The sequence below is a fragment of the Vombatus ursinus genome, unplaced genomic scaffold (genome assembly GCF_900497805.2).
Source record: "Vombatus ursinus unplaced genomic scaffold, bare-nosed wombat genome assembly UNPS02014785.1, whole genome shotgun sequence".
NCBI classification, from domain to species: domain Eukaryota; kingdom Metazoa; phylum Chordata; class Mammalia; order Diprotodontia; family Vombatidae; genus Vombatus; species Vombatus ursinus.
This window is the reverse complement of record NW_020954563.1, coordinates 1,432,141-1,447,170: the sequence shown is the minus strand read 5'-3', so window position 1 is coordinate 1,447,170 and position 15,030 is coordinate 1,432,141. Positions and strand designations below refer to the sequence as shown.

Sequence of the window (15,030 nt, the reverse complement as noted above, 5' to 3'; positions counted from 1 at the left end):
AAGTAACTCAAGAGTTGTTGTTTCAAGGCTCAAATTAAATGATGTAATTTTAGAGGCTGTAACCAGAATTATCCTTCTTCCCTCCTAGCCAGTGTGGTGTAGTGAAAAGGACACTGGATTTGAAATCAGAAGCCCTGGTTTCAAATCCAAGCTCTACCATTTAGGTGCTTTGGTACCTTGGGCAAACCATTTAATTTCTTTGGATCTCACTTTCCTCACCTGTAAATTGAGAAGCTCAGAATTCATTACCTCCCTGAGAACCCCTGGTTCAGCTCTAAATCTATGAACCTAGCCAGGTGAGGGACTCCTAGTTAGGGGCTTTGATTAGGCCTCCAGGACCAGTCAGATTTGAATTGCCCATCAATGATCACACCTATTGGAAGAGGTGTAAACAAAGGCTTTTGATCTTTTAACTATGCTAAACTGCTCAGTCTTATACAACCTGATGGGATCCTTTACACATGTAAAAGCGCTCTATAACTATCGATTACTCTTATTCTAAGGCCCTGGATTCCGTATTCGGGGAAGGCAGGGGCCTTAAGAGGCCCAACAATCCAACTCTAAAATTTAGATTTTAAAGTTGAAGAAACAGGTATGGAGAGCTTACATAAAATGCCCAGGGTTACACAGTTAAGAAGTGGGGTTTCTCCAACTTCATAAATTCCCATCAACCTCATAAATAAACAAACAAATAAAAATAAATAAAATAAACATGGGAAATCCTAGCTCTGTTATTAACTACGTGAGTGACTATGGGGATGTCATTTCACCGCGCTGGGCCTCAGTTTCCTCATCTGTAAAATGAGGCTGCTGGACTAAACGGCCTCTGGGTCCATTCCCAGATCTAAGTGTACGATCCTATGATCCCCTGAACAACAAAAACCCCAAGGCCGCATACGACCCAGCTGTCCTCCCTCCCCGCATCTCTAACTCCCAACGACCGCGCCTAGCAACGCCTCCTGGCGCCCAAGACCCGCCTGCTAAGGATTGCGTAATTTCCGGTCCGTGCCGCGTGAGGGAGGCGGAGCTGCTCCTCACTTCCGGAGGGAAGTTCGGCTGCGGGAGTGGGGCACTGGGTCGGTGAGTTATCGACCGGGCTCGGGACTCGGAGCCGGGGGACTGCAGGTTGAGGGAACCCGGGCCTCCGGGGGAAGCGGGGACGCTGAGGCCAAGCGCTGTCGCCTCGGGTGAGGCCGCAGCGGGAGGCGGCGGGCGGGGTCGGCCCCTCTAGGGTTTGGGAATGTTGGGCGGGGAAGACAGGCCTGGGCCGCCCCGAAGCGACGGGAGCGAATCCTGGCACGCCCCCTCCCCTTAGGTCACTTCTCCCCAAGGGGAGCCAGCCGGCCTTGGCTCTGATGCCTTTGGGGCTCTCGGACATTTTCTTTGCCCTCGGGATCTGTTTTCTAGTGAATAATTTAAAGCCTCAGTTTACACTCCTGTAAGACGAGGTGGCCTTGAGCTAGGTGCTCTTGAAGATTCCTTTCAGACCCTAAATCCCATAATCTCTAAGCCCTTTCCGCTGAGGACCACATCGGATATTAGAGTCGGCAGGGATCGTGAAGGCTATCTCATCCAGTCTTACAGACGAAGAAACTGAGGCCCGGAGAGGATAAGAGACTTGTTAATAAAAATAATAGCTAGTAGTATTTATAGAGTGCTTTACATCTGGCAAAACATTTTACAATTATTATCTCATTTTATTCTTCTAGCAACCCTGAGACGTAGGTGTTGTTATTATTCTCATCTCACAGATGAGGAAACTGAGGCAGACAGAGGTTGAGGGACTTGTCCAGGATCACACAGCTAGTAATTGTCTGACGCTGAATTTAAGCTCAGATCTTTCTGACTACAAGTCCAGTGCTCTATCCACTGTGTCACCTAGCTGCCTGGCATGTCATGAAGCTAGTGAGTGGAAGAACCAAGTCTAGAACTCCGTTTTCCTGATTCCATATGCTTTTCTTTCTATACTGAACTGCCTGTATGTTCTGTCTTGTAGAGTCTCTTCCAGTTCTAATTTTCTATGTCCTAAAGCCCATGGATTTCATTGAATCTGGCCATTAAGTGACTTTTACCCCAAGGTCTGGCAGCCAATTTCTAAAGAAGTTCTACCGAGGATGTTCAAAAGAGTGTGCCACAGATTCTAAAAATAGAGTTACAGACATATTTTGACTTTTTTGGATTGATTTTTTAGCTTTTAAGGTGATGACTTTGAAGGGTCATCACTTAAATTTGATTGTATAAGCACATTCTCATGAACTACAAAATTCTATTCTCCAAACACAATTTTCTATCCTTTTATTTTTTTATTTTTTTTTATACTTTTCTTTACACTAAATTGGCTTCTCTGTATAAGCCATACTGATAGATTGATAGTCTGTCAAGAAGGAAAGAAAAAAAAATTGTGAGGCAAGATGGATTTAACTAGTGTGATACGAGTGTCTCTTTTTCAGGCTTTCAAATCATTTTTCCTCAGAGTAACCCTGAGGTGGGTAGGGAATGTATTATTATCTCCGTTTTATACACGAATGAACAGACTCAGGTCAAAGTGAGTTGCCCATGATTACGAAGCTTGGTAAATGGGGGATTGGATCTAGAATATGACAGGTCATTTAGCTTCATTGCTTGTTCCATGTAATAAGGGCCTTGTCCTTTAGAGGATTATTATTTCCAGAGTCAGTCATGTTGTGAAAAAGATCTGAAGGTTTTAATGCCCTGAAAATAAGTCAAGTGCGACATGGCACTTGAAGTGGTCTTAAGCCTTCTTGAGTGTTGTGTTATCTATAGAATAAGGATGATTGATAGTCCTTCTGCATCCTGCCATTAAATATTTATTCTGAAGAAGAGAAGACTTGAGAGTGGCATGATAACTGTTTTCAAGTGTTTGAAATGTTATGTAGCGAGGGATAGGTTCATCCTGCTTGGCTCCGCAGAGTAGAATTAGGAACAATGGATGGAAGTTGCAGAGAAGTTGATAATAATTAGAGCTGTCCAAAAGTGAAATGGACTACATATGGAAACAAAAATTCTTCAAGTGAAGATTGAATGGCCATTTATTGAGAATATAATTTATCAGGGCAGCTAGTTTGTACAGTTGATAGAATGCTGGACTTGGGCATAGGAAGACCTAAGTTCAGATTCACCCTCAAACACTAGCAGTGTGGTTCTGAGCAAGTCACTTAATCTATGTGTGCCTCAATTTCCTCACCCGTAAAATGGGGATAATGGAAGCACCTACCTCCCAGGTTTGTTCTGAGGATCAAATGAGTTAACATATATGTATGTATATATATGTATATGTATATAATGTTTTACAAACCTTGAAGTGCTACATAAATGCCTGTTATCGTAGAGGAAATTTATCTTCATAGTTAAGTTGAATTAGATGTCTTCTGAACTCCTTCCAGCTATGAAATCTTGGGATTTTGTGATCGCTTCACTGATTCCTCTTCTCAGCTCCATAAAGTGAGGTTCTCTTAAGCCGTATTCTCCCACATCCACATCCATATCATGTGACAGATTGCTACTCCTGAGGAGTATGGTGTTAGTGGAAAGAGTACCAAGCTTAGAGTCAGGAGAGACCTGTGTTTGAATCTGAATTTGATTACTTCCTGGTTTGTGACGTTGAACAATTCACTGAACTACGCTGAGTTTCATTTATCTCATCCAAAAATGAAAATAATGATATTTGCATTGTCCCTCACAGGGTCGATATGAATAAAGTGCTTAAATAAATTGTTATTTTTATTAGTCCCTCACTTAGATGACTCCCAGATCTATACAGGGTGTCCTCAAAGTCTTAGAGTTTAAAGTTTTAAGCTTTGATAGCTTAAATAGCTTAAAACTGCAATAAGACTTTTAGAACACCCTCTATTTTCAACTCCAGTCCTTCAAGGTTTACAGATATTCATTTCCAACTTTCTCATGGATATCTTTGCTGAAATATCTTGGCAGTTCCTCAAATTCAGTGTGTCTAAAACTGAATCTAATTATCTTGTCCCCCAGAACTAATTCCTCCTTTTGACTTCCTTATTCCTGTCAATGATATCACTTTCACACAGTTATGTAGGTTTAAAACCTTGGTGCTATCTTTATAACTGTGTATAGGAAATGAGGAAGAATTAAATTCCTGTCAATTCTACTGTTATCCTGTGATCCTACTTTAATATCCGAAACATCCATGATGTCTTTGGTGTAGTTACTCCATCAAATAGTATTTCACATTTGGGTAGATGTATTATTCCTCTTGCCTAGGTTGTTAAGTTTCATAAGGGCAGGACCACATCTCATGATTGTTTTTCCCCTAAAACCTATTGAGTGCTTTGCGTAAAGTAAACCCTTAATAAATAATTATTGAGTGAATGAATGGTATGCTTGTTTTTTAAAAAAAAATTATTGTCACCTTCTAGTCACACATTATGTGTTGTAAAAAATACCACAAAGTTTTCAGGCCATAGGAGAAAATACATCGATTTTCCTGTTCTGAGGCACTCATAGACATGTTCATTTGTTATCTAAATGCCTTAGGGTATGGTAGCACATTAGCAGAAAATGACATTGCTGAAACTTGTTTTGCTTTAATTTAGAATTTAAGTTCTTGAGTGAAATAAAAGGAGACCAGGAACTGCTTTGGGTATGGCTGCTGAGCTGAACTTCTCTCCCCCTGAGGTCCCGGAGCCTACTTTCCTAGAGAATCTTCTTCGTTACGGATTGTTTTTGGGGGCTATCTTCCAGCTTATCTGTGTACTGGCCATAATCTTCCCCATTTCGAAGTCTCATGAAGGGGTAAGTAATTTTTTTGGGGGTGGGGGCGTGGAGTATTAACTCCTTAAGGGTAGGGGTGGTAGGTTTTATATATTTAGCACATCTTTCAAATGCCTGCTATAGAAATATCATGGATATTGACCATGAATATGAATAATTTGTGGATTTCCTAGTTTATTATTATGTTCATTATTATAAAAAGCATTTTGTAGTAGTAGAAAGAGCCCTGGGTTTGAGTCCTAATTCCACCACTTATTGGTCATGTAACAACAGCTTGGACAGGTCCCTTCACCACTGTGAGCCTCATTATTTGCATTTGTAAAATGAAGGATAATAATATTTATATAGTACCTGCATTAGGATTATTATTAGGAAAGCACTTTGTAGGAACTGAAGGGATGTTAGTAATAATTTTTCATTTCCCTGTACATACACTATATATTTGGGAAAGAAGTAGATCTGTGATGATCATGCCTGAGGACCTCCCTCTTTCCCCACATTAAATTGTCAGTATCCATAGGACATTTGGTCTCATCCTGCTTTATTCTCATCTCACGGGTACTATGTATTATTGTATGTTAAAAATAATTCATTCAATAAACATTTACTAAGTGTCTAATCCATGCAAGGCACACTGCTATCATTTTTATTGTTCTTAGTAATGGATTGAATTCTCTTTACGGCCTCAGGGGAGCAAAGTGATTAATATTTTTGTTTTATAGGCAGAGAAATGGAATCAGCAGTCTTTAGCTTATTGGTGAACTGGATAACTGTACTAAGGAAAAGAGAGTGAGGAGAAGAGAAGAAAGGGTTAATTAATAACAGGCTGGAAGAGATAGCTTACACCTGTATGTCAAGCTCCAAAAAAGATTTTTACAAGCTACATCATTTGGCCAAATCTAATAAGATAAAAGTTAATAGGAGCAAATGAAAAATATTACACTTGGGTTCTAAAGATCATCTTTATGAGTATAAGATGTAAGAGGTATGACTAGACAGAACTTCGTCTGCAAAAGATCTGAGGGTTTTTGTGGATTCCAGGTTTAGTATGAGTCAACAGTGTGATATGGCAGCTAGAAAAGCTAACACGATCTTGAACTATATTGAAGGGGATAGCTACTAAGAACAAGCAGCCGATAGAGAACATCAGACCACATCTCAAGTATCATATTCGGTTCTGGAGGCCATATTTGAAGAAAGACATTTATAAAGTAGTGCTTGTCTGGAAGAGAGGCAGCCAGTGTGGGCATGCTGTATGTGAGGATCATTTGAAGAAACCATGGATAGCCTGGAAAGAGAAAACCCAATTTGAAAGATGGGTTTGGTTTGTTCTGCTTGGTTGCAGAAGGCAGAACTCGGAGTATTGGGTGGAAATTGCACAGAGGAGATTTGGGTTCTAGGTTAAGCCAAATTTCCTAACAATTGTGTTTTCTAAAAGTGAAATGTGCTGCCTCAGAAGATCATGGGTTTCTTTTCATCAGAGGTTTTAGAGTGAAGGCTAGATGACCACTACTCCTTTAAGTTGTAGAATAAATTTTATTTTTCAGGTGTGAGCTGGAGTTCCTTGCAGTGCTGAAATTCTGGATTTCTATGAATTTTAGAACATAATCACTTCTACAGAGTGATTTTTATTTAGAGGCCCAGTATACTATCTAAAAGTTTTCCTCTTGCCTGGCCTGTCTGTATAGACAAGATTTTTTGCAACACTTTGGTACTCTCATACACATACATTCTCCTTAGTCCCTTTCTCTCTTTTTTCAGGGTGGAAGAATGAACCAGTTTTATAGAACTGAAAACCAAATAAAAATTGTAACTACAATCCCTGTGTTAGGATATTGCTTAATTTTTCATGGGAAGGTACTATGTATACATAAAAATAATTCGTTCAATAAACATTTACTAAGTGTCTAATCCATGCAAGGCACACTGCTATCATTTTTATTGTTCTTAGTAATGGATTGAATTCTCTTTACAGCCTCAGGGGAGCAAAGTGATTAATATTTTTGTTTTATAGGCAGAGAAATGGAATCAGCAATCTTTAGCTTATTGGTGAACTGGATAACTGTACTAAGGAAAAGAGAGTGAGGAGAAGAGAAGAAAGGGTTAATTAATAACAGGCTGGAAGAGATAGCTTACACCTGTATGTCAAGCTCCAAAAAGATTTTTACAAGCTACATCATTTGGCCAAATCTAATAAGATAAAAGTTAATAGGAGCAAATGAAAAATATTACACTTGGGTTCTAAAGATCATCTTTATGAGTATAAGATGTAAGAGGTATGACTAGACAGAACTTCGTCTGCAAAAGATCTGAGGGTTTTTGTGGATTCCAGGTTTAGTATGAGTCAACAGTGTGATATGGCAGCTAGAAAAGCTAACATGATCTTGAACTATATTGAAGGGGATAGCTACTAAGAACAAGCAGCCGATAGAGAACATCAGACCACATCTCAAGTATCATATTCGATATTGGGGGGCAGAGTTGTTGAGAATTGATTAATATATCAGAACAAGACATACCTTCCCACAAAATACAAAAAGTAAAGTTAAATGAAGTTTTAAGCCAATTTTGTTTACTAAAATAACTTTACCTTTTCATTAAACCAGAGGCTTAGAGATTTCATTTTGCATGAGATGAAACAAGGAAACAGTTTAGTCTGATTTTGTTCTTAATGACATATAAGTTATTCAGAGCACTAGCAAGCTTTAAAAAGTGGTATACTTATTTTAGGCTTCTTCCCCCCCCAGTCACTGATTTCCTAGTACTTTTTTGTCTAGTTTACTAAGAAACACAAAATCATAGGTTTCAGTTTAAAGATTCAAAGGTCCAACCAAACCTGAAGCATGGATGAAGGCTGAGGGAAAAGGTCGTTCAAGTTTAGTAGAGTAGAGAGGGCAGAGGGTAGAATCTTGGTGGCAAGAGGTGGTGGAAGAATGGGTTAAGAAGAATGAGTGCTAGAAATAACAACATTACTGCAAAGAAAAACAACTTTTAAGAGACTTAGGAACTGTGATCAGTGCAGTGGAACCAACCATGTTCCAGAGGACTCATGATGAAACATATAGAGAGATGTCAGATGCAGAGGGTGCCCACATCAGGACATGGCTAATGCAGGAATTTATTTTGCTTGACTACACATTTGTAATAGGTTTTGTTTTTCTTCCTTAATGGGTAAGAGAGGGAGAGGTAAGAAGGAGGGAATTTGAAACTGAAAATAAAATATTTTTTTAAAAGGAATAAATGGTAGAGAAGGTTGGAGGTAGCTCTGGTATCTATCTTTCAAGATCACTCAAACTCTTAAATTAATCAACTGAGGCTGATCACCTCAACCTAAAGTGAAGCAATCTCTTTTTCCTCTCAATCCTATAGCAGTTATGATCTGTACAGTTATATATGCTCTATCTCTGATATAACTCTTCTACTATGAGCTAAAATTATTATTTAATTTTTTTATGTCTTATCTCCCCATTTAGACAGTTAAGCTTCTTGAGGTAAAAGAGCACTGTATTTGTACATTTTTGTACCCCTCACAGCAACTAGCTTAGGAGTCCTTAACTTTTTTGGATCTTGGACCCTTTCGCAGACTGAGGAAGTCTATTTTGTTCAATTATTTTAAAGGTCTATAGACCTTTTCTCAGGATGATATTTTAAAACAATTAAATGAAATGCTAAATTTCAGTTAGAGATTAGTGAAAATAAAGATACAATTTTTTCCATCAAGTTCGTGGACCCCTTAGAGTCTATGCACAGACTCTTTTTGGATTCATGAACCCCAGGTTAGGAACTTCTGAATTGACATAATTCTCAACTGACATAAACTCTTAAGAGTTTGTTGTTGCTGTATTCTCTTCCATTGCAGGAAAAGTTCACTAGAATTCATGGAAGAAATGGCTCTTTTTGGTGAAATATCTGTATAGAAATAACTACTATGCAAGCAAGTCCTTCAGGGTAAAGGACCCACAAAATGATGGGGTTACAGAGGTTATGATAATGTTTCTAGAGCCACAGACATTTGGAAAATTGTGTGTGGGATCTGGAATTGTTCCTTATGGCTCTAGCGACTTTTCGAGATTCAAGCATAAACTGAGAGCAAGTGGAATTTGGAAGTAGATTATATAGTTAATTTAAATGGACTATCAGAATTGGAATTAAGACACGTAGGCTCCTTTTTCTCCTAATGTGTGGACATGTTTATATGCACACAGGCACATGTTTGTGCCCTGCTTATCTTTTGCACAAGTATTTTTTGCACTATTAGAGAAACTAGGAACAAGATATTTGATTTACAGGATGATAAACAAGAATTACTGTGCCATGGTTATGAAAATGGTAGTACCTGCCTCTTAATCTGAATGGAATTCCAGACAGCTCTGGCTCCAGCCATGATGAAGCTCTTAGCTTTGTTTAGTCATCTCATATTGAACATTAGAAGGCAGCAGTGATTTACCTAAGGTAACAAGCTCTTCCCCATGAATAACAGAGCAGGTTGCTTCATTCCCATGAGAATGCTGGCATATTTCTGTGGGTTCTTTCTGCATAAATTACAACATTTAGAGAGTAAATCAGGTCTTATTTTTAAGAGGCCATGCAGCTACAAATCATTTTCAGCAGGCCGCAAAGGCATAGTTTCAAGCTTCAGAAACATTTGAACCCAACTTCTGTATTTAGGAGTTAACTATATTTTCAGCTAGCATGCGTTATAAATAACTTTTTCATGGATTTTTCTGGAAAGCAAGGTAGTCTGTATGTATTTGGTGGATTGGCTTCATAAACATTTTTTCAGTCTGAAGGTTCTTTGTTGTGGAACTTCTTTTGCAGAGTTTTAGGAACCCTTTCTATATAGCAACTGGAAATGTGTAGTCTGCTGCTCTTTTCTGCCTCTCTTGGGATCAGTCACCCTGTGGCAGTAAAGGAACAGAAGTCCATAGCTCTGGGGCAGAGAACGTGCTTGGACAGTGGTGGGACGGAGTAAAGAAGCAGCAGAAATGTAGTGGGAAGAACAATAAACTAGGTATCGGGAGATCTGAATTCTAGTCTTGGTCTGCTACCTTAGGTAAATCACTTATCCTATAAAGATTTTAGCTTCCTTATTCTGAAAATTAGAGGGTTGGATTTGGTGACTTCTAAGGTCTTTTCCAGGTTTAGGATTTAGCCACAAAGGAATTTTTAAAAATTATTTATTTTTAATATTCCTTTTTTAAAAAATATTTTGAGTTTCAAATTCTCTCCCTCCTTCCAGCCCCTACCCTTCACATTGAGAAGGCAAGCAATATGATATCAATTATACATCCCACCAAGAAATCTTTAGCCATATAGAGATATCTATATGTTGAGGGGTGAGGGAAAGAAAGGTCAAGAGGAAGGAATAGGAGACTATTGGGACAAGAGAGCCACATAAGTAAAAGCTGCAAAAGTTTCAAATTTGCACATTGGGAACTTCCAACATTGTTAAATTTTTGTATTTTTAAAAGAAATAATTTTTATTTGTATCATTTTGTCTTTGTATCATAATTATTTCTTGGAGAAATTTTCCCTTTCCTTTTCCAGATTGAACAAAAATGATTAAGCAAAAACACTTGATGCAGTAACAGACACTGACTATACACAAATTCACTGCACAATTTCTGGAAACCATTCTATTTGAATCTGGACAAGTCTTTTCTTCTCCTAATCAGGTTGAGTTCCGCATATCTCCTGCTTCAAGTTAGCCTCTCCTAGGTTGGCTTAACTGGCAAATTCCAAACTTAATTGATCAGTAAAATCCTATTTCTTTCTCTTCTCTCCATTGAAGGAAGGGGGACATTTTGAGCCAAGAAAATTTGAGGTGACCAAGAAGCCAAAAGGGGCTGCTCCTTCTCAAAGCAAAAAGTCCAAGAAGGAAACCAAGAAGAAGAGATAGAGTAGAAGCTGCCAAACGTGACACACGTATGGCCTGCTTTACTTTCTTCAGAATCAAGTACTCGTGAAGAAGGACCATTGCAGGAAAATCACATCTTCATAAAAACATTTGTCTGGCATCATCTTCCTTACAGAATCTGAGTTGGAAGAGACCTCAGGGGTCATCTAATCCAATCTCTATCTGAATAGGAATCCTTTCTACAGCCTCCCAGATGAGTGATCATGCTGCCTCTGCTTGAAGACCTCCAGTGATGGGGACCTACTACCTCCTGAGGCAATCCATTCCCCTTTTGGATAGCTCGCTAATTGTTAGGCTGACATCCACCTCTGAAATTTCTACCTAGTCCTTCAGAGACTAGAGAATTAAGGTGGCTCTGGTGGAGCATGGGTGCCTTTTAAACACAGAGGACCATATATGCATGAGCATTTCACTGGCCCTAGGTGGCCAAACCACCTCCCCAAAAGCCCTGTCTTCAAATCTTGTTCAGTCATGGCTCCTGAAGCACAATCCGTCATAAAGGAAAGTGTGGGTTATGTCTCTACAATGACATTTGACTTTATGGAAAATGACAACAGAATCATGAGCACATTATACAAACAAAGGCTATGTATATTGGAATACTTAGTTTAAAGGTCACGTTAAAATAACTGAGCTGCTTTTTAGTGTTTAACCATTTTAAGTAATTTTTAATATAACATGTATGTACACTACCAAACAGGATCTGCAGCCTAACCTGGACAAGTCTTCTCGACTCCTAATCAGCTTTTGTCTTCACTTTAAAAGAGTGTTAAGACCTTTCTTTGTCAAAATGATGTCAACTACAGTCTTTTCAATTAGAGAGGCTAAGGCAGTTAAATCTGAGAGGTTGCCTGGGGTGAAAACGATTTTCAAATTTTGCACCAAAATATTAATCATCTTTTTTCTTTTCTAAATGAAGCATTTTTCAGTATTTCCTCTAATTATCCCTCATAAGATAGAAAAGATTTCACTAAGTAAAGAAATGTTTTCTGTGTAGAAATTGGCCATAGTCTCAAACTCTATAATATGGTTTAGGGTCGGCATTTTGTTCCCTACTGCTGCCTCCCTGACCTATTTTTAGTGTGTCCCCTGAACCTTTCCCACCCCAAACAAAACTTTTAGTCCCAGCTTTAAGGAGAAAAGATTGAAATGAGCATGAGAGAAGATTAATAAACCACAGTGCATGATGAACCTTTTATGTTGTCTGCTGGTATGTGGTAGTGGGAGTTGTTGGAGGGGGGGCAAGGGGCAGGGTGGCTACCTTGGTGTAGTGGAAAGAGTATCGGATTTGAAGCCAAAGGACAGAGTTTGAAACCTGGCTCTGGTCACACTACCTATGACCTTGGGCAAGTCACTTAACCTCTGGGCTCAGGTTCCTTCTAACTCTTAAATCCAGTAAATCTTGAGTCCTCATTCTATAAGTAAAGGGAGTGATGATATGTTATAGGAAGAATATTAGGATAAGGTTGATGACACTGCAGGGTAATCTGACAGTCCTAATGTTTCAGAGACTCAGTAGAGGCAGATCTAGCTGTTCTGATATGTCAGGCAATTAAAAGGATACTGGGGATAGTCTCGAGGACAGTAGGCAAACAACAAGCATTTATTAAGTGCTTACTATATGCCAGTTTTACAGACAAAAAGAAAAAAGACCCTGCCCTCAAGGAGCTTGCATTCCAATGGGGGAAGGCAAAATATGGAAGCTGGAAAGCAGGGAAGAGGACATGCAGAGAGAAGCACAGAAGAGAGGCCTGGGTGAAACATCAAAATGGAAGGAACTCACCAATGGGAGAAAGAAGCTGGTATGGCAGAGAGAAGTTCCAGCTTGAGAAGGCAGAAGGGGTTCACAGCTCATTGGGATGGTTCTTAGTCTTTGGAAAAAAGGAAGCTTACAGAGCCATTATCTGTATTAGATTTTCCAATGGATTTACGGCCTTTGCATATGTTTCTCTGGCATGAGAAAAGCAGAGGACTCGAGTTCTAAAACTGGCTCTGATAAGATAGTGGAAGTTTAAAACCATTATTTATGTTATGTTGACTGGATAAATTTGGGTACTTGACTTCTACAATGTAGCTACATAGGACAGTGTACTTCTTGTTTCAGCAATAGGGGTGCTCAATGCCTTACTGTAAATGGTTTCATGAGTTTCGTGGCCAAAAACAATTTGATGGCTAAGCTAGTAATCAGCCTTTGAACAGATTTAGTGGTTCTCACAGTCTGTCACTTGGCCTTTTGTGTCTGAGCTTATTCCATGCTAAGAGCCTATGAGAGCCCATGGTCATTCCCATGCCATAATGAAACTGTTGGACTAGGACTTTTGGGGAGTGTTTTGTTTTTGCTTTTTGTTCTGGACCTGTGATGTCATCATAAGAAAATCAATTTTTTCCAATGTAGATTGGCAGCTCTTCAGCAACGAAGAATCTTAGGCTTCCCTGGTAGTATGTGGGATGTAGACCCAGGTCTTTGTTACTCCCAAACCAGTCCTTTTATCTGCTGCTACAGGATGCTTCTCTTTATGGACCTAGATTGAGTAAAAGCCAAATAGCCTATGTGTAAGGCTTTTTACTTGCCACTGTGGGAGAAAATATGATCCCTAATCTTAAAACAGCTTACAATCTAGTTAGGAAGAACTTCTATTTTAAGGAGAGTGTTCAGGCCTGTCATGTCTTCATTCCTCCCTAGGCTCCATTCCTGACTCTGCACTTAATTATGCTTAAAGAAACCTATTGAACCTGGAAATTCACTCAACTCACTGATGTGTTGGTAAATATTTTAACAACTGGTTCTCTGAGAAGAAAATGTACATGTGACATACCCTTATGTTTAATCTTCATTTTTAATAGTTTCTCCATCACTTCTTAAGTCTAGAACACCAACAAAATAAGAAATCAAGTCCTAATTTATAGCATTTGCTGACTTCAAGGGTGTGAAGGCTTACAGTGAAAATTGAACTGTCTGTTTTCAAGAGCTAGTCATTTTGAGCTGGCTGTAACACATCCCTAACTTTGTCCTTGGACTTCTCACACTGGAAGTACATTCTGACCTGTAGCCCCTTCCTCTGATCGGCTGGTTGCTCCCAGAACTTTCATTTGAAGGAAAATACTTAGAGGCCTGCCAAGTGTTGATTCCTCTTTAGGCTCCACTGTTGCTTAGACCATTAATTAGAGTACTAATGCTTGGCTTCAATTTAACAAGCATTTAAGTTCCTACTATGTGTTGTGCACTTTGCTATGCACTTGTGATAGAAAGCAAAATGAAAAGTTCTTGCTCTCAAGAATCTTACCTCTCCTGAAGAGGATAAACATATGCAGATAAGAAAATTAAAAAAAAAAATACAAAATAATTGGGGGGAATCAGGAAAGGCCTCATGTTGAATGTGACCCCTGAGCTAAGCCTTGAATGGAAGTAAAGGTTCAAAGGGGAGAGGGAGTAAGCATTTATTAAGTACCTGCCGTATGCCAAGTTCTGTCCTTAGCACTTTACAAATATCTTATTTGATCCTCACAACAACCCTGTGATGATCATCATGCTATTATGATACCCATTTTACAGTTGAAGAAAGAGGCAGACAAAAGTTAAGTGACTTGCCCAGGGTCACAGAGCTGTGACTATCAAGTGTCTGAGACTGGATTTGAACTCAGGTCCTCCTGACTCCAGGGCCAGTGCTCTAACATCTGTAGCTTTTTGATTTGCTATGATTTGTTGTTGTTGACACCTATAGTTTAAAGTTAAGTTGTTACATAAAGGGCAAATGTTACTAAAGAACAATACTCTTTTAAAAATAAGACCCATTCCCCAATTGATAAGTGGTCAAAGGATACAAACAGGCAGTTTGCAGAAGAAGAAATCAAAGCTATCAATAGTCATATAAAAATGCTCTAAATCACTAATGATTAGAGAAATACAAATTAAAACAACTCTGAAGTACCACCTCATACTTATCAGATTGGCTAAGGTGACAGAAAAGGAAAATGATGAATGCTAGAAGGGATATGGGAAAATTGAGACCTTTGTGCACTGTTGGTTTTGTTGTGAATGAGGCTACCCATTCTGGAGAACAATTTGGAACTTTGGCCAATAGGCTATAAAGCTGTGCAAACCTCTGACCCAGTAATACCCCTGCTAGATCTATACCCCAAAGAGATAAAAGGAAAAAGACAATGGATAGAATTGTCAGTGCCACAGTGAACCAGAAACATAATCAGAACCAGAAATTTAGGAAGCAATGAAGGTTTATGATGGAACCCCACCTGCACAGGTGGAGACTACTGAAAGGAACAAAAGGACAAAGCTTATGTAGGTTTCAGTTTAGGCAGGAGGCTAACTGGGTGTGGGCTACCTCTGGATTGGA

General features: G+C 39.1%; 1 protein-coding gene across 2 annotated transcripts; it reads left to right on the top strand.

Annotated features, from left to right (window-relative positions):
• The first annotated feature begins 1,007 nt into the window (after nucleotides 1–1,007).
• Nucleotides 1,008–11,874, top strand: MANBAL (mannosidase beta like). 2 transcript variants are annotated; one of them, XM_027867258.1, is made up of 3 exons: nucleotides 1,008–1,080; nucleotides 4,584–4,782; nucleotides 10,553–11,874. In XM_027867258.1, the coding sequence occupies exons 2-3, from the start codon at nucleotides 4,633–4,635 to the stop codon at nucleotides 10,658–10,660; spliced, it is 258 nt and encodes an 85-aa protein (XP_027723059.1). In that variant the 5' UTR covers nucleotides 1,008–1,080; nucleotides 4,584–4,632; the 3' UTR covers nucleotides 10,661–11,874. The 2 variants fall into 2 exon arrangements, with proteins under 2 accessions (XP_027723059.1, XP_027723060.1); XM_027867259.1 differs by lacking the exon at nucleotides 1,008–1,080 and adding an exon at nucleotides 1,092–1,187.
• Nucleotides 11,875–15,030: the final 3,156 nt, after the last annotated feature.

Excerpts from the sequence above, each read along its gene's own strand:
- MANBAL (XM_027867258.1), top strand. The coding sequence starts at position 4,633 with ATGGCTGCTGAGCTGAACTTCTCTCCCCCTGAGGTCCCGGAGCCTACT. Across the intron at positions 4,783-10,552 it reads TTTCGAAGTCTCATGAAGGG|GAAGGGGGACATTTTGAGCC; the intron begins GTAAGTAATTTT and ends TCTCCATTGAAG.